The sequence below is a fragment of the Bos indicus x Bos taurus genome, chromosome 10 (assembly GCF_003369695.1).
Source record: "Bos indicus x Bos taurus breed Angus x Brahman F1 hybrid chromosome 10, Bos_hybrid_MaternalHap_v2.0, whole genome shotgun sequence".
NCBI classification, from domain to species: Eukaryota; Metazoa; Chordata; class Mammalia; order Artiodactyla; family Bovidae; genus Bos; species Bos indicus x Bos taurus.
This window is the reverse complement of record NC_040085.1, coordinates 52,273,249-52,297,883: the sequence shown is the minus strand read 5'-3', so window position 1 is coordinate 52,297,883 and position 24,635 is coordinate 52,273,249. Positions and strand designations below refer to the sequence as shown.

The 24,635-nt window shown below is 41.1% G+C and overlaps 1 protein-coding gene across 2 annotated transcripts in view; it reads right to left on the bottom strand.

The window, feature by feature from the left end:
* Positions 1 to 662: 662 nt before the first annotated feature.
* Positions 663 to 24,635, bottom strand: part of LEO1 (LEO1 homolog, Paf1/RNA polymerase II complex component) — a 36,147-nt gene continuing 12,174 nt past the window's right edge. Inside the window, exons 4-12 of one of the 2 annotated variants that reach the window (XM_027553999.1) lie at positions 22,113 to 22,207; positions 20,961 to 21,106; positions 20,146 to 20,230; positions 16,098 to 16,192; positions 15,415 to 15,549; positions 14,076 to 14,211; positions 12,695 to 12,881; positions 9,902 to 9,999; positions 663 to 906 (exon numbers count right to left, since the gene is read on the bottom strand). In XM_027553999.1, coding sequence (XP_027409800.1) covers positions 802 to 906; positions 9,902 to 9,999; positions 12,695 to 12,881; positions 14,076 to 14,211; positions 15,415 to 15,549; positions 16,098 to 16,192; positions 20,146 to 20,230; positions 20,961 to 21,106; positions 22,113 to 22,207 — 1,082 coding nt within the window. In that variant the 3' untranslated portion in view covers positions 663 to 801. The remainder of the gene's footprint in view (positions 907 to 9,901; positions 10,000 to 12,694; positions 12,882 to 14,075; positions 14,212 to 15,414; positions 15,550 to 16,097; positions 16,193 to 20,145; positions 20,231 to 20,960; positions 21,107 to 22,112; positions 22,208 to 24,635) is intronic. The other variant, XM_027554000.1, reaches the window with a different exon arrangement.

The window sequence follows — 24,635 nt, the reverse complement described above, 5'->3', positions numbered from 1 at the left end:
ATTTTAGTTTTTTAAAATGCTGTATCACAATATTATTTAACTTGATTATTGTAGTGGGCTGAATAGGGACCCTTCCAAATTCATATCCAACCAGAACCTTTATTTAGCAATAGGATCTTTGAAGATGTAATTATTAAGATGAGCGGACAGAGGACTAGGGGTGACCCTAAACCTACCAGTGTGTGTCCTTAAAGGAGAGTGGGATCTGGCAATACAGAGCAGACACACAGCGAAACCACCATGTGAAGATAGAGGTGAGATTAGAGTTACGCTGCTACGAGCCAAGGAACACCGGAAGCCTCCAGAAGCTAAGACGATGCAGGGGAGGTCTTCCCTAGAGCCTCCAGAGGGCGCATGGCTCGGCTGACACCTTGATTTAGGACTTCAGGCTTCAGAACTATGAGAGGATACATTTCTATGGTTTGAAGTCTCCCAGTTTGTGGTACTTTGTTATAGCAGCCCTAGCAAACGAATATAATTATGGAAGCTTTTTGTGTCAATTTTTAAAAACTTTGCACCCCAGAAGAATGCCTCCCTTCTTCACTGGGCCTTGGCCAGGTTCTTTGCAGGGCCTGGGAGAAATGTACTAAAACCTAAGATTTAGTGTAAAGCATGAACAAAATCAACCGGCTTCGGAAGAAGTCCATTTCTTGAACAGAGACTTACTTTTTAAAATTTTTTATTACAATTAAAATTAGTCAAAAGCAAATCGATTTCTTTTGATCAAAATAACTCATGTTTACATCATATTTATAAAACAAACTGTACAGTAAAATATATAAAGTTTTCACATTTTGCACTTCAATCATCATCTTCTTCCTCTTCATCACTGATCACATACTTCTTGTGCTTTTTATTCGCTTTATCGTCATCTTCTGCTTTCCTTTTTCCAGAAGGCTCACCCTCCTAAACAGATAAAAATCTTTAAAGTCTCAAAGTTCACAGAGAATATTTCTATAAAGGTTTATCAAAAGTAGCTCTGAGCTGAATAACCCTCAGAAAACCCAAAATAACATAATTGTTGTAATAAGAATGTTTACCAGCTGTAAAACCAGTGGTTTAGGTCATGGCAGTTTCCAAATCTTACAAGTACTAGAGGTGTTCAAAATGACTCCAGAGTAATTATAAAACTGATCCTAAAACCCAACTTCAAAACCACAAGGGTGAACTGCTAAGCAGCTGTGACCCAGTCTCAGAGAGGGAAGAAGCCGCTGTACATGGAGAAGGGCTGCAGGGAAGTGGAAACCGGCTTTGCCCCGGGAAGGGTTAGCGCTCTCCCAAAGAGGTTGGCCTGTGAACCACTCGTCCTGCTGAATATTTTACTTAAACTCTTTTTCTCCACTTCCTCAGACTTCACTTCTTCATTATGTAAAAAAACTTATAAAGATTGTCAATTAAAAAAAGTAATTTCTTGTTTTGGATGTACTAAAAACTCAAAGATTTTTTAAAAAAATATTTGAGGGAGTTCCCTGGTGGTCCTGTTTAGGAGTCCGCCTGGCAATGCAGGAAACGTGGGTTCGGTCCCTGGTCTAGGAACTAAGACCCCACACACCGCAGAGCAACTAAACCGGCTTGCCACAACTAGCGAGCCTGTGTGCCACAATGAAAGATCCCACATGATGTAACGAAAACCTGACGCAGCCACGTATGTATTTTTTTTTTAATTTTTAAACAATTTTTGAAGAAATTAAAGGCCTTCATACACAAGTTTCCAAAGCTTAAAATCATGCTGCACAGTGTTCTAACAGAAACAAAAAACTGAGGAAGTTAAAACAATTTTTACAGATAGAATTCAAACAGAACAACACTGAATAATATCAAATATTGATTAAAATGAAATGATACTAAATATGACACTCCCGAATTACCTTAATGAAACTCTTCACCAAAAATAAGGGTGACCAGTTTAAGGCTGAAGCTGGGGAAGGTGAGGCCTCTTACTACCCTGTCAAAGGACTGCTTCTGGATGTAGCATCCAAGCAGGCATGGCCACTTTTTCTGATGGTCCCTATGCCTGGCCTCTGAGGAGCAAGATCGTACCTCACACTTGTTTCCTGCCTTATTATCCCAAATGCATTCCCACAGATCCGAAGTCATAGAATTCAAACAGGACAGTTATGAACCCACAGGAAGAGATCCAGAGGTCCCCTGCACTTACTTCCCAGCAGGCGGCACTAAAGTCACCCCAACAGCAAGCCTGGAAGATGGATCCTGCCCCCAGGCTCTGACTAGCCTCCTATCTACTTCCCAGCCTTGGGCAAACCCAGACACTTCTCTCCCAAGCCCACACAGGCAAAAGCAAGGAGGACGCTGACTACTGCCACCATTTTTCATTTATTTTCAGCTGATGGATCTTACCTTAAACACTACACACAAGCCTGTTGGTGACAACCTTGCCCAAGTACATTTCAGTGTGTATGGTCTCTTCAGCTCTAAAACTTTTTAATGGGTTTGGGTGAATAAAAGAACAGCTTTCTAAAAGGTGGGAGCAACTGTCCTGAAGGGTCCTACATAATGCCCAGCAGCTGGGAGCGCAGAAGCCAGGTCAAAGCTCTCCCAAAGAGGTCTAACCAGCACCAGTTCTAATCCTCTGTCTGGGGTAAGACGCTCCAGAATTCAGCTCCAAAAACCCTTCCAGGACTGACTGCCCTGGCAGCTACACAGAAGCACAGTGAAGTCCAGCCAAGGCATGCAGGCCTGCTACTCTCAGGATTTAGAAAGGTAGTGGCACCCTTCGGGAGACCTCATCTTAAGAAATTAGGAGTGTGGGATTCTGCCTCGAACTGAGCTGGAATAAACCCCTGTGCCATGTAAATACAACACATGACAAAAATATATTAGATGAACACAAAGCTTCCTAATACAGTCATGAATGAGTTCCTGAATACTAAGTCTCTTCAGTCATGTCCGGCTCTCTGCAACCCTATGGACTGTAGCCTGCCAGGCTCCTCTGTCCATGGAATTCTGCAGGCAAGAATACCGGAGTAGGCTGCCATGCCCTCCTCCAGGGGATCTTCCTGACCCAAGGATCGAACCCAAGCCTCTTACATCTCCTGAACTGGCAGGAGGGTTCTTTACCACTAGCACCACCTGGGAAGCCTCACAGTCATGAATGCAGGTCCCTAAAGACAAAGGAACCGGCAACCCACAATCACACAGGAGCTAGCTTCTAACAATTTATTTTTCAGGTTGAGTGTAAAATTCACATTGTAAACAGCTCTCAAACCTTACTTAACCCAAAATATACCTAAGACTATATACCAATTAAGGTATCTTAAAGTACAAGAGATGACAAGAGTGAATGTCGACATTCTAGGAATCAGCGAACTAAAATGGACTGGGATGGGTGAATTTAACTCAGATGACCATTATATCTACTACTGTGGGCAGGAATCCCTCAGAAGAAATGGAGTAGCCATCATGGTCAACAAGAGAGTCCAAAATGCAGTACTTGGATGCAATCTCAAAAACGACAGAATGATCTCTGTTCGTTTCCAAGGCAAACCATTCAATATCACAGTAATCCAAGTCTATGCCCCAACCAGTAACACTGAAGAAGCTGAAGTTGAACGGTTCTATGAAGACCTACAAGACCTTTTAAAACTAACACCCAAAAAAGATGTCCTTTTCATTATAGGGGACTGGAATGCAAAAGTAGGAAGTCAAGAAACACCTAGAGTAACAGGCAAATTTGGCCTTGGAATACGGAATGAAGCAGGGCAAAGGCTAATAGAGTTTTGCCAAGAAAATGCACTGGTCATAACAAACACCATTTTCCAACAACACAAGAGAAGACTCTATACATGGACATCACCAGATGGTCAACACCGAAATCAGATTGATTATATTCTTTGTAGCCAAAGATGGAGAAGCTCTATAGAGTCAGCAAAAACAAGACCAGGAGCTGATTGTGGCTCAGACCATGAACTCCTTATTGCCAAATTCAGACTTAAATTGAAGAAAGTAGGGAAAACCACTAGACCATTCAGGTATGACCTAAATCAAATCCCTTATGATTATACAGTGGAAGTGAGAAATAGATTTAAGGGCCTAGATCTGATAGATAGAGTGCCTGATGAACTATGGAATGAGGTTTGTGACAATGTACAGGAGACAGGGATCAAGATCATCCCCATGGAAAAGAAATGCAAAAAAGCAAAATGGCTGTCTGGGGAGGCCTTACAAATAGCTGTGAAAAGAAGAGAAGCGAAAAGCAAGGGAGAAAAGGAAAGATATAAACATCTGAATGCAGAGTTCCAAAGAATAGCAAGAAGAGATAAGAAAGCCTTCTTCAGCAATCAATGCAAAGAACTAGAGGAAAACAACAGAATGGGAAAGACTAGAGATCTCTTCAAGAAAATCAGGGATACCAAAGGAACATTTCATGCAAAGATGGGCTCAATAAAGGACAGAAATGGTATGGACCTAACAGAAGCAGAAGATATTAAGAAGAGGTGGCAAGAATGCACAGAAGAACTGTGCAAAAAAGATCTTCACGACCCAGATAATCACAATGGTGTGATCACTGACCTAGAGCCAGACATCCTGGAATGTGAAGTCAAGTGGGCTTTAGAAAGCATCACTACGAACAAAGCTAGTGGAGATGATTGAATTTCAGTTGAGCTATTCCAAATCCTGAGAGATGATGTTGTGAAAGTGCTGCACTCAATATGCCAGCAAATTTGGAAAACTCAGCAGCGGCCACAGGCCTGGAAAAGGTCCGTTTTCATTCCAATCCCAAAGAAAAGCAATGCCAAAGAATGTTCAAACTACTGCACAATTGCACTCATCTCACACGCTAGTAAAGTAATGCTCAAAATTCTCCAAGCCAGGCTTCAGCAATATGTGAACCATGAACTTCCTGATGTTCAAGCTGGTTTTAGAAAAGGCAGAGGAACCAGAGATCAAATTGCCAACATCTGCTGGATCATGGAAAAAGCAAGAGAGTTCCAGAAAAACATCTATTTCTGCTTTATTGACTATGCCAAAGCCTTTGACTGTGTGGATCACAATCAACTGTGGACAATTCTTCAATAGATGGGAATACCAGACCACCTGATCTGCCTCTTGAGAAATCTGTATGCAGGTCAGGAAGCAACAGTTAGAACTGGACATGGAACAACAGACTGGCTCCAAATAGGAAAAGGAGTACGTCAAGGCTGTATATTGTCACCCTGTTTATTTAACTTATATGCAGAGTACATCATGAGAAACGCTGGACTGGAAGAAACACAAGCTGGAATCAAGATTGCCGGGAGAAGTATCAATAACCTCAGATATGCAGATGACACCACTCTTATGGCCGAAAGTGAAGAGGAACTCAAAAGCCTCTTGATGAAAGTGAATGTGGAGAGTGAAGAAGTTGGCTTAAAGCTCAACATTCAGAAAACGAAGATCATGGCATCCGGTCCCATCACTTCATGGGAAATAGATGGAGAAACAGTGGAAACAGTGTCAGACTTTATTTTTCTGGGCTCCAAAATCACTGCAGATGGTGACTGCAGCAATGAAATTAAAAGATGCTTACTCCTTGGAAGGAAAGTTATGACTAACCTAGATAGCATATTCAAAAGCAGAGACATTACTTTGCCCACAGAGGTCCGTCTAGTCAAGGCTATGGTTTTTCCTGTGGTCATGTATGGATGTGAGAGTTGGACTGTGAAGAAGGCTGAGTGCCGAAGAATTGATGCTTTTGAACTATGGTGTTGAAGAAGACTCTTGAGAGTCCCTTGGACTGCAAGGAGATCCAACCAGTCCATTCTGAAGGAGATCAGCCCTGGGATTTCTTTGGAAGGAATGATGCTAAAGCTGAAACTCCAGTACTCTGGCCACCTCATGCGAAGAGTTGACTCACTGGCAAAGACTCTGATGCTGGGAGGGATTGGGGGCAAGAGGAGAAGGGGATGACAGAGGATGAGATGGCTGGATGGCATCACTGACTCGATGGACGTGAGTCTCAGTGAAGTCCGGGAATTGGTGATGGACAGGGAGGCCTGGCGTGCTACGATTCATGGGGTCGCAAAGAGTCAGACATGACTGAGCGACTGATCTGATCTGATCTGAAAGTACAAGAAACCAACACCCAGAGAGCCAAGGCTTCCAGGGAAACATACTCTGAACCTCGGCCTTGGGAAAGCCTCACTCTAGAGGGGAAGCTGGAGCTACAGTTGTTCCAAGTTGCTGATGGCTCCATAAAGACAGCTGCCAAGGAAGGAATGGAGGTTCTATGGGCAGAGCAGGGGGAGGAGAGAGACGCAGAAGGAAGCAGACCACCAGTACCACATTCTGGGAAGTCTCAGCAGGTCGCCTCTTTTACTCAAGAAAGCTGCGGCCTGGACATGCCACCCTTTCTTCCCATCGTCTGCATGTTCCTTTCCACGGGATCTTTCCCTTTTCCACAGTTTCTTCTACTACTACCAGCCTTTCACCCTGGGAGTAATTTAGGTTTTCTAAAATTTTCTCTGCTTACAAAAATAAGGGAGGATAAAAAGCTTTGTTTTTTCTTTTTTGCAACTTAGTCCCTATTGGGGAAGGGAAATGAGCATTCACTGTGACACCTACTTTCATATCTGTTATTAACTAGAATACAACTTTATAAGGCAGACAGCATAAGTCCCATAGAACAGGTGAGGAAACAGACTTGGAAATGTGAGATGCCTTGCTCAAGCCAATATGAGAGGTAGAGGGTAGCCCCAAGATTCAGCAATCCAGAGCCCTGTCCTTTCCCCCATATCAAGGAATGCTCTCATGACAATGGTCATTCTCTGGTACGGGGACTTAAGGTTTGAAAACTGGCTTAATCTCAGAGGAATATCTAGATTCATGGCGTGTGGGTGGGGTTTAGTGCGCAAATAAGGAGAGAGGCCTAGAGCAGGTCCCCCCCCGCCTCCCCCCGGCTCTCCCACTGTAACCCACTCCAGGACCTGAACTGGGGTAGTGAGGAGGTTGGGAGGTCCAGGCAGAAGCAAAGTCTCTTGTCAGGAAAGGAGAAGCGGAAGGGGGGCGGCGGGGAGGGGCAACAGGAAGACTTAACAGCGAGTATTCGGGTGGGGGAGGTAGAGGGCAGCTCCTGTAACAGACAGCTAGGAGGCATTCGCGAGAGGTATTTTTAAGTCACGCAGTTACAGGTTTCTAACTGCCCGGCCTTGAAGAAGGCTATCTGATGGATCACAGGTTGAAATCTCATTTCTGAGAATTCTAGGAATAAACAGAAGTCCCATGACATTTTTCAATTTTCACTCAGTTTCTGCTTGCCAATAAATAAAATGGCATCTGCTTAGATGACGACAGCTGTTTGCCAACAGTTCAACACACTGTAAATGCATCATTAAGACATCTCCTATCTAATTTAAAACAAATATGTTGCAGAATAATTTAACAATTTTGTCTATTTATCTTCCATAGCATACCACTTCCAAGAAGACTGGGAAATACTAAATGTTGTGATTAACCAACAATAACACAAGGACAAAATTCCGTTTCTCATGAGAAAAGAGCTCATGCAAGTTCACAGTTCACAGAAGGCCAAACTGATCAAAGTACATTAAAATCATGAGTAACAGGGACACAACAATGTTTCCACAATATGGCAGAAGAGCCCTTTGAATAACCCTCTCACTGAAAATAACGATGAAAAACTATAAACAAACCCAAGTGATGGCAAGAAAATAAGGTATAATCACAAGCCAAAAATTAAGCAAAACCAGGAACCCACAGAGACGAGCAGAGCACTAAAGCAGGGTTTCTCCTTGACGACAGTTACCGAACTGTATGAACTACAAGCTTTGCTTTTATGCCTTGCAGGGTGCCGAGGACAGGACACAAAGGCCAAGTGCAGCAGATAAACAACAGACCCCGAAGGACTGTATCTTTACTGTTCAGGTGAACTAGAGATAAGCCCAGGCCCCTTTCTCTGAGGCAGGGGTCAGCAAATCATTCTGGTAAAGGGCCTGAGGCCAAATGTCTTAGGCTGTACAAGACATATGGTTTCTATTGCAACTAATCAACTCTGTCACCGCAGAAAGAAAACATCCAGAGACAATACATAAATGATTAACTATGGGTAGATTTTGAAAAAAAAGTTTATTTGAAAAAAAAAAAAAACAGGGGCAGGCTAGATTAGCCAGCGGGATGTAGTTTGCCAACCCCCGTTTCAAATGCCTGCAAGGGTAATTTCCAGTCTCTAACATTTGAACTAATTAAGAGGGGATTAAGAAAATTTAAACATTTCTAGGAAAATTCATAACAACAAGTCAGAAGCCATACTTCCAATAACTAAAATGATCTGTTCCAAGAATATAATTTAAAGTAGTCCCAAGGTATCCAAGAAGCAAATATATATCATCTTCAGGGCCATCAATCTAGGCTATAAAAATCCCCACTGATCTGAGTAAATCAATCATTTAATCACAGAACACATGGAGAAATAAGTCATCATAAAACAGCTATCAGAAATAATCAGAAGTAAAACCACATATGTAAAGACTTCAGAATATCAGATATAAAAGACCATACCAGTAGGTTTAAAATACTTAAAGACATAAAGGAGAAACTGAAAAATATGAATTAGGAGCAGGATTTTTTTAAATGACCAATTTGAAAAACTAAACCTCTAGAGATTAAAAAACTGAAATAATTAAAAATTGAGTAAAAGAGATCAACAATGTATTAGACAGCTAAAGAAAGAAACAGTGAACTAGAAGAAGCTGTCCAAGAACGCAAAGCTAAAAAGACATGGAAAATATGAAGGACAGCTTGAGAGTCATGGAGGATAAAGTGAGAAGGAATAACATGCATCCAATCAGAGTTTCATGAAGAAAGGAAAAAGAATGGTAGAAAGGAATATCTGAAGAATTAATGGCTGAGAAATTTTCAGAACTAATGAAAGATATCAATCTATAAATTCAGAAAGTCTAACAGATCCCAATCAGAGAAATCAAAAGAAATTCAAAGTAGGATACCACAGAACAGTTCAAGAACACCAAAAATAACAATAATCTATAAACTTAAATAAAATAAGTAAGTTCTGGGTATGTAATGCACAGCACGGTGACTGTAGTTAATAATACTCTATTGTACAACTTAAAGTTGCTAAGACCATACACTTTAAAAGTTCTCATCACAAGACAAAAAATATACATAACTATCGTGGTGATGGATGTTAACCAGACTTACTGTGGTAATCACTTTGCAATATACACATGTATCAATCAAATCATTACGCTGTACACCTGAATATAACATCATATAAAGTTATATGTCATATATCATGTATCAAGTTACATATATCTTGAAAAAGACTTAATTAAAATTTTAGTACCTGAACTCTCATAATTTGAAAAGGATACTGTTAAAAATATAAGTTAAAATTCCTTTGAAATTTTATTATTTCAGTAACACATGGAAATTTATTTTATTGAATTACTCAATACTATTTCAAATACTAGTTAATCTACATAAAAAGAAAAGATTTTTCTACCATAAGAATTATTTCTGTAATTTTAAAAACATATTGAAAAATTTTTTAAAAGAGCAAAAGAAAGAAGAGATACACAGTCTACCCACACTAAATGCTTTCTATAATAGTTCTCCAGTAGAGCCTGGCTCTCTCAGGGCAGGTCTTCCCCCAGGCCTCTCCATCTACCTGGCATGCCCATCCTGGCTGGTGTGCCCTGTGCTAGCATTCTTCCTTCAACACACCAAGAAGAGGTCTCCTTCTCTAAGCAGGGGTATTAGACGCTCTAATGGGCCACTCCCAGCCTGTTTCTGGATTTATCTCACTGAGCTTCAGTGAAGTATGTAGACACATGTCTGTGCTCCTAGGCTGTGAGCTCCTCCTCATTTCAGTCATTAACATGTGGGTACAGGGTAAACCTCTAGAATTGAATAAATTTAGTTTTACCTCATCACTGGTGAGTTTCTTCGCTTTGAGTAACCTTTGAGCCCTATCTTCTTCTGATCCCTCATCACTGTCTGATGAATAGATTCTAGCTCGTTCCTCTGAAAGCAAAGAGTAAGATTTGTGAGTGACTTTCAAAGATAATCCATTCCTGGATCTTTCTTCTGATGTGTATCTTCAGTTCCTTCTGTATACTGTTTACAGAGAAGCAAATAATTAAGAACTTTTAAAATTTCAGATTTCCCTGGTGGTACAGTGGATAAGAATCCACCTGCCAATGTAGGGGATGCAGATCCAGTCCCTGGTCCAGGAGCAATTCCACATGCCACAACTAAGCCCACGGGCCACAGGTACTGAAGCCTGCGCCTCTAGAGCCCATGCTCCACAGCAAGAGAAGCCACCGCAGTGACGTCTGAGCACCATGAGAGTAGCCCCTGCCTGCCGCAACTAGAGAAAGCCTGCAGCAACAGTGAAGATCCAGCGCAGCCAAAAATAAAAAAATATTCAAAATTTAAAGATAAATGTAAATTGAGATCTGTTGAAACGAAGTACTTGTCCTCTCAAATACGAGACTGATTTTAAAAAACTTTTTTAAGGTTTGTATGCAAGATGATTAAAGAGACAGACATCACTATTCTTCCAAAATAGCCCGAGTCATTCTTTCATAGAGGTAACAGTTAACTCAAGCTTTGGAGATAAAACAGGAGGTGGTTTCCAGGGCCTGTAAGACCACCTATTGCCAGGTAGACATTTCCAAGGGAGATGGAGATGAATAAGTCTGTGCTGACACCCCAGCTCAGGTGAAGCATGGTGAAATAAGAACAGTTGCTATTAGACCAACCTCCTCACTTCAGAGCCCAAAGCCCTGCCTTTCTCCCTACTCCCTGCCTACCTGACTACCGGACAGAACTGACTGTTAATAAATTTGCCTGTTAGGACTGTAATCACTGGGGAACTGAATATTATATAACTCTCTCCTAAAGACATCCTCAATTTTTTGTTTTTATTTAATTTATATGGCATGTATTTCTACAATTAATCTTTTCTGTGGGAAATTAGCACTAATGAAAATATAAAAGGTCTTTATATGTAGTCCCAAAATAAATAATAGACAGGTAGGAAGGGTGTAAAAAGTCCACCAGAACAAATGCAGTTGCTGTTTAAAAAAAAAAAAAAAAAAAGGAGAAAGGCATCCCATGGAATCGTCAGAGAAAGAGAAATTTGGGTGGGTGTTCTTAAAATTTATCATTCTAACAGAGCAAGGTGACCCAAGGTTTTGTATAGTGATTCCCAAAGCTCTATTAAAGCTCATCTGGAGAAGATTAGATCCTCATTTTACTGATGGGGAATGTGGTATATTCAGAGATGTGGAGTCACTCCTGAAGCTGATGAGTGCTAAGTACAACGATGATAGTTTTGTGTGACGTTTATTTAGTACTTGTTATATGCCGGGCACTGGATACAGTATTTAATATGCAGTATGTCAGTCAATTCTCAAAATAACCTCATGGTGTAAACACTTACTAATAAGCAGCTTTTTTCTTGATAAGGTAACAGAAAAAAGAGGTACTGTAACTTTCCAAAAGTCATCCAGCTGAAAAGTGGCAGGGCTAAGATCAGAGCAGGCGGAACTGGGGTGTCCAGCCTGGACCCCCACCTTCGGGTTCAGTTTACTTTTCAGCACAACATCTCACTCGCTGGCTTCGGGGAAACTTCTGGAGGCAGTACTGTGGCCGAGACAGATGCCTCAGAAGTCAGGCCGCCTGAGTCTCCAACTCTTTGTGTACCAGCTATGTCTTTGCACAAGCCACTCAACCTCTCAAAGGCTCAGTTTCCTCAATAAGGGTGAGACAAAAACGGACCCTGAGGCATTATACTAAGTGAAATAAGTCGTACAGGGAAAGACAACCACCGTATGATCTTACTTATATGTGCGATGTGAAAAAAACGGAAAACAAAGAACCAAGTTCATAGATACAGAAGCCAGATTAGCAGCTGCCTGAGGTGTGGTGTGGAGGGTGGAGGCAAAGGGAGTCAAACGGATCCAGTTAGAAGACAGATAAATCCTGGAGATACAATGTACAGCATGGTGACTGAAGTTAATAATAATGCACTGCATATTTTAGAGTTGCTGACAGCCGATATTAAAAGTTCCCATCTCAAGAAAAAGAATTCTACAACTGACTTTGATGGCAGAAGTTATTAACTAGACTTATTATAGGGATCATTTCACAATACCCACAAATACCGAATCATTAGACTGTAACCCTGAAACTAATGCAATTACTTTAGTATTCAATTAAACATTTTTTAAAAAGAACAAGACAATAATAGTAACTGGGTCATAACATTGTTATGAGGACCAAACAGGATCCATGTTTGAGTGTCTGCCTGGAACTCAGTATGTGCTGAAATGACCATTAAAAATTACTGGTACTTGTGAAAGAAAAGAATATACAATGGAGAAGTTTGAAAGAAAACACATGTATTCTCTGAAAAACTGAACTTCCTGATTTCTAATTAGTAATTTTAAAAGTTGAGAAAAGTTCTAAGATAAACAGTTGGCAGACTTTCAAACCAGGGAACAGAGGCTCAAGAGACGAGTCTAGAAGTTCAAGTACAAGCAGCTTCTACTCTTTTAGGCTGACTAGCTCCTGAGACCTTGAAACGTCTCACTCATTAACACTGATTCCTTAAAAATAAAATGCCCAATGACTTCGCATTCACAGTGTACCTAATGCAAAGGTGAATTCCACGACCCTGAAATGACGAAATTTCATTTCTGCTCAAACTCACCTCGAATGCCCCCTTTGTATCGGTTTTTAATGGCAGCCAAGCTGATGGACTCCTCACCTTCCTCCTCCTCATCGTATCGATCAGGTTCTAGGTAACTAGCACTCAGTCCCCGCTGGTGCTGTTTCTCTCTCATGCGGCGCTGCTGAGACTCCCTACGAATAGAAGCCCTCAAACGTTCTTCTTCTTTCTGTAAAGAAGCAAATTAGTGAACTTTAAAAAAGATGACCTCACCTAATGCCCACTCGAAACTACCTCACTCTAAACAACATGAAAATGCCTTGCCTGGGATAACACCAGTTCCTGTGTCCTCAGGGTGAGTTCTCTGCATTTCACGTCTGTTACCACACACGGTCATCATCATGTTCAGTTCTAAGGCGTGAAGACACCACAGGGTGGAGAGGCAGAAGGCTCCCTCACACCAACCGCCCCATCACAACTGGCATGGGCACAGCCTTGGGAGCTGCAGCATCCCCTCTGCAGCCAGGAACAGTCCAGAGGGCACGACCAGCCTGAGGAGCCGCGTCCATGCCCAGCGGATGCCTGAGGGAAGCAGGTTCTCTTCACCCTGAGACACACCTGACTTGCCCAGGCTCCACCAAACTACCAAGGCGCCCAGATATTCCTGCCTGGGGCCGTCAACCCAGGGCACTCCCCACAGCTAACAGCAGGATGAGGGGGTGCTGGCAGAGAGGGGCTCTGAGCCCCAAAATAGACCCTTCATTCTCGTCTATCTGCCTGGCTTCCACACCTTGGGGTTCACTGGGCAGGGCCAGGCAATGAGAGATCAGGGATGTCCTGGCATTCCCTTGATTCCTTGTTTAATTGCTTTATTACTGCATACAGATCTAATCCTGTAAAAATCACTGTCAACAGAACAGAGATTAAAAACAATCTAGCGGATTCCTTGTGCATTTCCACAGGAGTTGGGGAAGTGAAGGAGGGCCTGGGCATCTCTCAACGTGGTCCTGGAGTCTGCAGGTCCTTCAGCCCTGCTACCTTCCGTGGAAAACGGAGGAAACTTCTGGTCTTTTTATATTCTATCTGGACTAATTCTCGAGCATTTCCACTGATTTTTGACATGGACACCAAGTCAGCCACGGATGACTTATTTCATCATCCTTGAAGTTATCTGTGAAGGTTCAGATTCTTTTAGTCAACAGGTTGCTCTCAGGACTTGGTGGGAGAGAAACCAAGCCAGGGTCTGTTTTAGGACCCTCACCACATCACCCTTATTTGCCAAATGTTTAAGAAATGGAAACCAGCTCCCTGTTCATGACAGCTGGAAGGAAGAAAGGTGGGTCAATAAGAGAGGATGAACAACATTTTGGGAAATGCTTTTCTTAATATATCAAAATTCTAGGATAAAGCTCAGCCAACATACCTTGATCATCTCTGTGCGCTGGCACTCAGGATCACGACCAGCCATTGGTAAGATTCTAATCTTCTGTGTCTTTGAACATCTATCTGCAAGTGACAGTGTCATCTTTCTATGTGTGGCACTGTCTGTAGAGTGAGGTCTGCAGGAAAGGAACAAAAATACCTCACTATTTAGCAAATACATTTGTGAGCCAGCCATACCAACATCAGATGAGGCCAGTGAGCATTTCCCATTCTCATGAAAAAATAGGCAGAGACACAAAACAATATACTAGATGGGGATTCTAACCTCTCTTCATTCTGCAGCTTACTAAACCATTCTCACCTCCACAAGTGAAGTAAAATATGGAAAGCTTGTGTAAAAAAGGCTTGCATAGCATGATCACCCTCTAGAAGCAGTAAATTGATGGGCTCACACAGCATTCATTAAAAAATAAAAATTAAGAGAAAGAAAGAAAACACAAAAAAAAGAAAAACAAAACCAAAAACCAAGAAGCATTCATTGAATAACGAGTGCGAAGCACTGTACTCTCGTGTTTTCTATATTACATGACTTCACTGTCACAGCTCCTCTATGAGATCATTACTACATTTTATATATTAGGAAACCGAGGCAAGGAAAACTGAGAAAAGTTGCCCAAAGTCATGCATGTGGAAGTGAGACTCGGATACAGGTCTATTTGATTCCAAAGCCTATAATCTTGACCATTACAATTTTGAAAATGTAGTTCATAACCAAGAATACTGTGCCATCTCTAAAGGTAAGGTAAGCATTACCCAAGGAGGATGATCCGCTTAGAATCAAGGAAAGAAAAACATGAATGCTCCACTACACTGCCTGTCCTGTCTCAACAAGGGGAATGCGCTTGCCCGCTGACCAAGTGTGCAGGACTGCCTGAAGAGGTAATGGATGCAGGGCCTAAAGAACAGATGACCTTGGCCTTCATACCCACCAACTCACGGCCTTTCCTCTGATCGCACGCCCACTAAGAACCTCTAGCAGTCTCACAGGTATATTTTACTAAAAAGGAAGGTATACTGCCCAGTTAGTACTCTTAGGCCTCCTGGCAGCTATAGTAATCTCTAGAATTAATACACTGACGTTCTGGTTTACATACCAGTCTCCTGGAGCTCTGGTTAGCACGACCTGGCTCCCTGTGAAGCAGCAACTTTCAGAGCACTTGACAAAAGAGCCTTTGAACCTTCAGAGCTGAGAACCAGATCTTGGTCTTTGGGGAACTATACTGTGAGGTTACGCCAATCAGGAGTCAGGCACTTTGAACAACACCTGTATTTCACTGCTTTTACTGTTTAACAAATAGTACGTTGATGAGAGTAATTACCTGAATGTGAGTTTGGTTTTAAAGACGGCTTGTCCCTGTAGACCGGTACCTTGTCTTATAAAAAGGTGGTTGTGATCGCCTTGCAGTGGAGCCTTGTAAACATCAAACACCTCATTGCCTAAGTGCAGGGACATGCTGAAAAGAAGGAACACTTCACACGTTAGTCAGAAAGCTTTCACTCTCATTTTAGTTCACTTCGAATGTGATTCAGTGGCTGTTTTCTCTCCTAACACAGAATTCAGAAGCAAGGGAAGAATAAAAAGGCATGATGTGAAAAAACACTTACACAGAAGTAAAGAACACTGCGTGTTTATGTTTAGGAAGCAAAACATGCTGTGACATTCACTCAACCCCTACCACCTTCCCAACGAAGGGCAGCTTTACTAAAGTGTCAGCTTCTAGGGAGTAGTACGCAATGGGCAGGGGAGCTGGTCTAATTTTCCTGACTACGGTGCTATAGCCAGAGGATGATCACATTTCCAGCCTACTTTTAACAAGTCTCCCACCAGCCTGTACGACCCTCAACTGCTTACTTATTTCTGAGGTTTTCTATACAATGCCAGAGACTAAATAACAGAAATCCTTTAATAAGAGGTATACCCCAAATAAGGTCTTACTGCAAAACATCATCCCTCCCAGCCACATTCTGTATGTTTCCACACTCTTCAGGCATCTGTGCTCACCTCCCATCAGACCACTTGACTATTCGAGCATTGCTTTCTTTAATTTCATTTCCTTCTTCATCCCGGCGTATCCTCCACCTTATGGTATTTTCTACCTGTTTTAAAAACACAAGTGCCTTAGAATACTGTCATTTTTGCATCTTCTCTCCACAAGAGATACATAATCACAGAATAAGCATGGACAGACAGTGACAGAAAAGAGGACATTGAAAACTTGTTTTAATCACCTAGAGACATTAGATAAAAAAAAAACAACAGGAAAGAAAATATGCCCATGTGAATTTCTACTCCCAGTGCTTGAACTACAGAGAGAGCTCAGTGCCAGAGCATCTGCTGCTGCTGCTAAGTCACTTCAGTCATGTCCGACTCTGTGCGACCCCACAGACGGCAGCCCACCAGGCTCCCCCGTCCCTGGGATTCTCCAGGCAAGAACACTGGAGTGGGTTGCCATTTCCTTCTCCAATGCTCGAAAGTGAAAAGTGAAAGTGAAGTCACTCAGTCGTGTCTGAGTCTCAGTGATCCCATAGACTGCAGCCCACCAGGCTCCTCCATCAATGGAATTTTCCAGGCAAGAGTACTCGAGTGGGGTGCCACTGCCTTCTCCGAGCAGGTGCTAAATCTGTAGTAACCTCCAGAAGTTATAAGACACAGAAAGAGCTAGCAGGACAAGACATAAGGTTTGAAGCCATATGATATAGCAATTTAGGATTGAGACTCCTATATAAAGCAGAACTAAAAACCCAATAAATGTGGGACTAAAAAACTGCCTACTGGCTTAGAAAGATAAGGAAACCCCCACATATAGGTAAGGAAAAAACAGCACCTTATGAAAATAAAAACCCCAAGTTTGAGCAGGTTTAGAGTCTAACTTTATGGGGAGGGGGAATACCAGGCAGATTTGCAAAATATTCAAAGGCTTCCTAAAATGAAAACCACTGTTACTGAAATTAAAAATTCAATGGGACTTCCAGGAAAATACAGCACACTAAATGCATGTAGTTTATCCATGCCACATCCTGGAAATGCACTAAAACGGATAGTAAAGAACTGAAAAAGGATACACTCACAAAGAGAAAGAGAATGTGAGCTAAGATGGCATCAAAGCAAAGCCAGCATTTTGAAAACCAAGAGACTGAAGCCCAAGCATCCCCCTGCCTCTGCCCCTACCATCTACCTAACAGCAGCCATTCCCACTCCCAGCTAGATTTTCTGGATCTCCTCTGTTAACTAACTGCCTTTACAACTGTATCCTAATGATTTCTTTCCAGTTTCCCCCTGTCCTTCTTTATTCCTCACTAAATAAACAAACAACTATGAAGCTGCCTGATTAAGAATGCAGTATCTCGGTAAAGAATCCGCCTGCAATGCAGGAGGTCCCAGTTCAATTCCTGGGTTGGCAAGATCCACTGGAGAAGGGATAGGCTACCCACTCCAGTATTCTTGGGCTTCCTTTGTGGCTCAGCTGGTAAAGAATCCACCTGCAATGCAGGAGACCTGGGTTCGATCCCTGGGTTGGGAAGATCCCTTGGAGAAGGGGAAAGCTACCCACCCTGGCCTAGAGAATTCCATGGACTATGTAGTTCATGGGGTCACAAAGAGTCAGACACGACTAAGCAACTTTCACTTTCAATATTAAATATGATGTCGTATCTGAGATTTGTTTCCAAACAGTCTGGGTAAGATAGGGTAAGGACTACAGATGAAATAAGATGTCCAACCTGACAACCACTGAAGTGAATGATGGGTACGTGAGAGTTTACTTCACTGTTCTTGCTATTTCTGTTTATGTTTGAAATTTTTCTTAATAAAAGAAGGTAAACAAAATGATCTGTCATTATTCCTGCCTTCCCTCTCAAATAAAATAGGTTTGTTGTTGTTGTTGTTTAGTCGCTAAGTTGATTCTGACTCTTTGCAACCCCATGGATTGTAGCACACCAAGCTCCTCTGTTTATGGGGTTCTCTAGGCAAGAATACTGGAGTGAGCTGCCATTTCCTTCTCCAGGGGAATCTTCCCAAACCAGGGAGAGAACACATGTCTCCTGCACTAGCAGGTAGCTCTTCACCACTGAGCCACCAGAGAAGCCCTATAAAATAGGCTGAGTGAGTGAATGAAAATGGCTCAGTCGTGTCTGACTCTTTGCGACCCCATGGTCTACACAGTCCATGGAATTCTCCAGGCCAGAATACTGGAGCGGGTAGCCATTCCCTTCTCCAGGGGATCTTTCCAACCCAGGGATCAAACAGAGGTCTCCCACATTGCAGGCAGGCTATTTACCACATGAGCCACAAGGGAAGCATAAAACAGGTTAGCCACATACAAATATGAAAACACAGGGGCCATTATTAACTGTGAAGCCACTTTGAAAAACGCTTCCTATTACATAAGGTGATTCAAATAATAATGATGCTATGATAGAATACTCTGCTAGGTCTTACCCTATTGGGATGAAAGGCACATTAAAGCACTTCTAAAGACACAGAACGCAGAGAGGTACGTACACTGTACCTGGCTCTTTGTTCATTAAAGAATTAATCATACCACCAACTGACTCTTTAAGAATGGTAGGCCTTGTCTCAAGAGCATCATTCAAAAAAACCAAGGATCCAAGGTTATTTTCCATCACCCATCAAGGGTTTAAAAACCAATAGTCTGCTATACACTGACATTTTGTAGTCTACACACTAAGATTTCAGAGTAAAACATTTATTTCTAGACATTAATGCTGATGTTAGAGTCTGGTATTATGTGACCTTAAAACATAGATACATGGACACTTGTTGATGTACCATGATAAAAGACAAGGGGAAAATGTAAAAATCAGTAAAAAGTAAGTAAATAAGAACTATCACATTAATTTATATAAATGATGAGAAATAAAAGCAACAGAGTAACTCCAGAGGTACTAAATCAGTCATGAAAAATTAACAGCGCTACCCTTAAATCAATAGATATAGACATGCTCCAAGGGAAACATTAAGAGATAACCTAACATGGAGACAGAGGAGGGGAAGTAAAAAGAGCAAAAAAAAGAGCCTATATATTTAATGGTGTGACCTTGACCAAGTTAATGGTGCCTGTTTATCTCCATTTCCTCATCTGATTTACATTTCCATTAAGTGGGAGGAGTAATGAAATTTCACTGAAAACCTTTGGAAGCTCATGCATTTTAGAGAAACCAGTTTATATCAAGGTTCTTTAGGTACTTATGGATCCATTAAACTTGAAAAGATGGAACTATTCTAAAAGTTCAGCCCCTGAATTCTAAGAAGGCTGGACTCTCACTTCTTAATATTTTAATACCATGTACAATATCTACTGGAAAAAAAAAAAAAAAGTATTTACAGGAAATCTTCAGATTTAAGAATTTAAAATGCATAGCACCAGTTTCGGTATCATGAGTTCAACTGTTTCTTGTTACTGTGCTACAACTCAGCTCTAAACCATCTACTTAAACCTACATCCTCCTTGATTAAAGGAAGATTAGAGTCCCTCCTTGGACAGAGTAACCAGACAGTACAAGATCTCAAAAAGAAGCATTAATAGGAATTTAGCACAATAAAAATCCCTCCTAATAGTGAACACGAACAATTGGAAAAATACAAAGACAGCCATGTGGTGAAGTGTTAAGTACCAGTAATAAATTCTTCTTTTGTATATGATTTGTTCATCCATAGATCAAAGAACCTGAAGATAATTTCCCCTTGCAGGAAGTTGCTAGAACTTAACCCACAACAAATATGGAGGGAGCTGTTCTAAACACAAACCACAGTACAACTTATTATGAAGAAAGTAGCTAATAATTTTTTTAAAGCACCAAAAGATGTAATAGAGCAAACAAACAAAAAAAAGGGATAAAAAAAAGTGACATCTTTACAGAGAAAAAGCTATGCTATTTTCTTTCTAAAAACTATTCTGAAAAGGTAGACGATTAACTTGTTGACCACACAGGAAACAGAGATCATTTTCAAAAACTTAAGTCTCAAGTTAGTATCCCCAGGTTTTACTTTATAAAAGAAGAAAAGAAAAGGGTAAAGCACAGAATGGTACCTTTAATTTTAACCTGGTTCGACCTTCTTCATCCAGCATTTCTTCATCTTCAAATTCATCTTCATAATACTGAGGATCAAATGGTCTACAAATTGTTTTTAAAATAAACTATTAGTCATATTTTGTAAGAAATATTCCTGCTATATAAAGCAACTTTAAAAAATCCTAATAACTAAAACTCATAATAGTCAAATATCTTCATGTTCAACTATAAGGATGTATTCAAATTACTACACCTTCTTGAAATTTGGTATTAATACATATTGCTTGTAATAAAGAGCAAGCAAGGCGAAATATTCAAGTACTCTTAATTCTTATGTAAGTCTCTGAACAAGTAGGCCACGTATATCCTAGCTTTCCACATTTTGCTTAGGAAAAAGTTTTTAAATAGCACGAAGAGCTTGCGTGTAACTTAGTGAATAATATCCATCAGTGCTGTTTAACAGTCCAAACCCTTAGTTTTTCTAGATCCACAATGGCTGCTATAGAGGACATCTGCAGTTTTTCTAGCAAACTTCACTACTCTCAATTTCAGTTTTTTCAGGGCTTCATTAGTCAGAAACACCCAAGACTAGTGATACCTGTTAATTCATAAGAAAGTAACAGACTGCTAAAAACAACTACAAGCATTATAAATCTCCTTTACCAATAGTCCATACTTTTTTCTATAAAAGGATATATTTGATTTTTATTTTTTCAGAGATATATAACCAGTTTTCCATTTTGTGACTAGTCAATTCATACAAAGTAAGAAAAATATCAACATTCTACATATTCCTATCCAACATGAAAAAACTATCAACTGATCCCCTTACCTGGGTTCTACGCTGAGAAAGTTGGGCAGCTTAACAAAATATAAGTCATTTCCTAAATCAGTGTTTACTTTGGGTATTTCTACTTCTATTCTGGTCTCAGGAATTGGCTCCTCCTCCTGTTGATCTTGAGGCAATCCATTTTCATCCTAGTAAAAGAGTCACAGAATTTTAGAGCTTGATGGGACTTTAGAGATGGTCCAGCTCCATTTCCACACTTTAATCGTTTAGGCAGATAAGAAGCATAATGAGACAAGACTTCAGGGCTATTATCCATCCCTACCAACCAACCCCCCAAAACCCCCACAGAAAAACAAGATCAGTTTAGAGGCATCAAAGCAAGAAAACATCTCTTTTATGATAAATCTATCTTCCACATACTCACCAACAGAAATGTGAAATTAACAGACACTTGAATATGAAGTCACTTTATCAATTAAAATTAGAGAAAATTATCAACAAAACACACTTGCTGACATGAACAAGAAAAATGTTCAAATAAATGTTATTCAATTCACAGGTCCATGCAGTCTAGTCTCTTAAGGTGTGGGCCCACCTCACACCGGGCAGTTCTTTCTTTCTATCTTCTTTCCCGCAGTGACAACATCTTGCAAAAACTACAGTACAATATCACAACCAGGAGACTGAACTGACCCAGGCGGATAAAGGACATTCCCATTACCACAAGGATTCACGCTGCCCTTTTATAGCCAATATCCACTTCCCTCTTGCCCTCATTCCACTGCTGTAATTTCCATTAATCTTGTCTCCATTTCTATAATTCTGTCATTTCAAGACTGTTATAGGAGTGGATTTATACAGTCTTAACCTTTTGGGACTGGCTGTTTCTCACTCAGCGTAATTCCCTGGAACTTCATCCAAGTTGCTGCATATATCAGTAAATTTCATATATCAGTAAACTTTATCCAAGTTGCTGCATATATAAATCCTTTTTATTGCTGAGTAGTATTCCACAGAAGGACGTTTCAAGACAGTTTTTTCTAATCCTCCTTATAACCAAGACTTCTCTACATAAATGAGGAAGTCACACGTTCACTGTATTTCCATACTGCAATTCAGTTACCGACTTCCTCTTCCTAGCATAAAAGAGACACTTAGTTCTCTCTTACAGTTCTCACTGGTAATTTTACTTACAACAGGCTGTCCTGGAGTGGGTGGTTTATCTTCCCCATCACTCCCTGAAGATATATCATCGGCACCTCCAAAGAGATCCATGGTTCCACTATTATCTTCAATGCAAGAGGAAAAAGGCACAGTGTTTAATACCTGTAACAATGATTTTTCAAAGCTATCACTTCAACATATTCCTAAAGTTCCTAGACCCGGCACCTGGAAACCACCCAAACACAACTCTGAGCCTGGCACTCAGGGATCTAACTAGAGTGTCTGTGCAGAGGAAGAGGGCAAATCCAGTGAAGGGCAAAGTGCACAGGAGGCACTTCTTTCCTCCTTTACTTACTGTTTTTCCACTTTCCTTTATTCCTCAGGAGCCCAAATATCCTCCTACAGTCCAGATACTCAAATTTGGGGCTTAAGCACACCATACAGGCCTATTTTCCACGTCATCCCTCAGGTTTTACAATTACAGGTCATGTCTACCCAGGCTCCCTTCCTCTCAGGAAGAACTTCACCCAAGTACAGGCAAAACAATAACATCAACTATAATCTGTAATAAACCAAAGTGGGGTAGTAAAGGAGATGACAGGAAGATAGGAGGGTGGTCAATAGGTAGACTGCTTGAAACTGAGATTATAGAAGAGTTGCCATTTTGGTAATGACATGGTCTAGGGTAAAATCATGAGAGTGAGTCACTAAGACAAGGCAAAGGACAGACCACTGAAAAAGAGAAGGAAACCTATTAAAATGGTCAAAATTCAGAACCCTGACAACATCAAATGCCGGCAAAAACGTGCAATAACAGGAACTCTCATTCACTGATTCACGTAGGAATGCAAAACGGCACACCCGCTTTGGAAGACAGTCTGCAGTTTCTTACCAAACTAAACATATTCTTACCAGATGCCCCAGAAATTGTGCTCCTTGGTGTTTACCCAAAGGACCTACACACTTATATCAACACAAAAACCTGCACACAAATGTCTACAGCTTTACTCATAATTGCCGAAATTTAGAAGCAACCAAGATGTCTTTCAGTTCGTAAATGGATAAACTGATACATCCAGACCATGGAATACAGGACTACCTTGGAGATATCTCAGGTTTGGTTCCAGACTATGCTCCTGTGCCCACCTGATTACTTTCTTCTTAGGTTTTATCATCATCTAACATGCTATATATTTCATTTACTTACCGTGTTATCATCAGTCTCTCTACCCTACCCTGACCCCAGCAGAATGTGGGTTCTACAGGGAGACGTCTTTGATTACTGCTACATTCCGAGTGCACAGAATAGTACTAGTACAAAGCAGATTCTCAGTAAATGTGAACAAAATAAAGTAATTAATATATCTGATTCTCACAACAACACTATAAGGTGATAGCATCCTCTCTCTCTTACAGATCAGAAACTGAAATTTAGTAAGTAATTAATTTGACCAAAATCATACAGTTGGAAAGTAGAATCACAAAGATTCTAACTTGGGTTATCTGATTCCAAAGTCCATGTACATAACTAGGAGTTATAGACCCAAAGATCTTTAAGTAAATCCCAGAGCTTGTTGTTCTGTCCAGCTGTCTCCTTTTCTCTCTAGTTGACCTGCTAAATGTTTGCTTTAGTTATACTGTTACTTGTGATAATTTATATAAGCTATTTAACATTAATGCCTAACTACCATTCAGCACAATAATGGCTGTGCAAATTATCAAAATTATGTTATTGTAACTTTTATACTAACATCTTTATTGTATAGTAATTTGCCATTTGAAATGTAGTCATACATAAACAGGTAGATCTCGTGTGTGTGTGTGTTAGTTGCTTAGTCGTATCTGACTCTTAGAGACCCCACAGACTGTAGCCCTCCAGGCTTCTCTATCCATGGAATTCTCCAGGCAAGAATACTGGAGTGGACCGCCATTCCCTTCTCCAGAGGAACTTCCCAATCCAGGGATTGAACCCTGGTCTCCTGCATCACAGGCAGATTCTTTACCGTCTGAGCTTCAGGGAACCCCCTCAAAGTCACTCAGTCGTGCCTGACTCTTTGTGACCCAATGGACTGTAGCCACCAGGCTCTTCTGTCCATGGGGATTCTCCAGGCTATTCTACTGGAGTGGGTAGCCATTCCCTTCTCCAGGGGATCTTCCCAACCCAGGGATCAAACCCAGTCTCCCACATTGCAGGCAGATTCTTTACCAGCTGAGCTACCAGGGAAGTCCAGGTAGATCTTATATCCTTACAAAAAACCTACCTTATCTAACACTGGGTTTTTATGAACTCTTCATCTAAAATCAGAGAAGGCAATGGCACCCCACTCCAGTACTCTTGCCTGGAAAATCCCATGGATGGAGGAGCCTGGTAGGCTGCAGTCCATGGGGTTGCTAGAGTCGGACACGACTGAGCGACTTCACTTTCACTTTTCACTTTCATGCATTGGAGAAGGAAATGGCAACCCACTCCAGTGTTCTTGCCTGGAGAATCCCAGGGACGGGGAAGCCTGGTGGGCTGCCGTCTATGGGGTCACACAGAGTCGGACACGACTG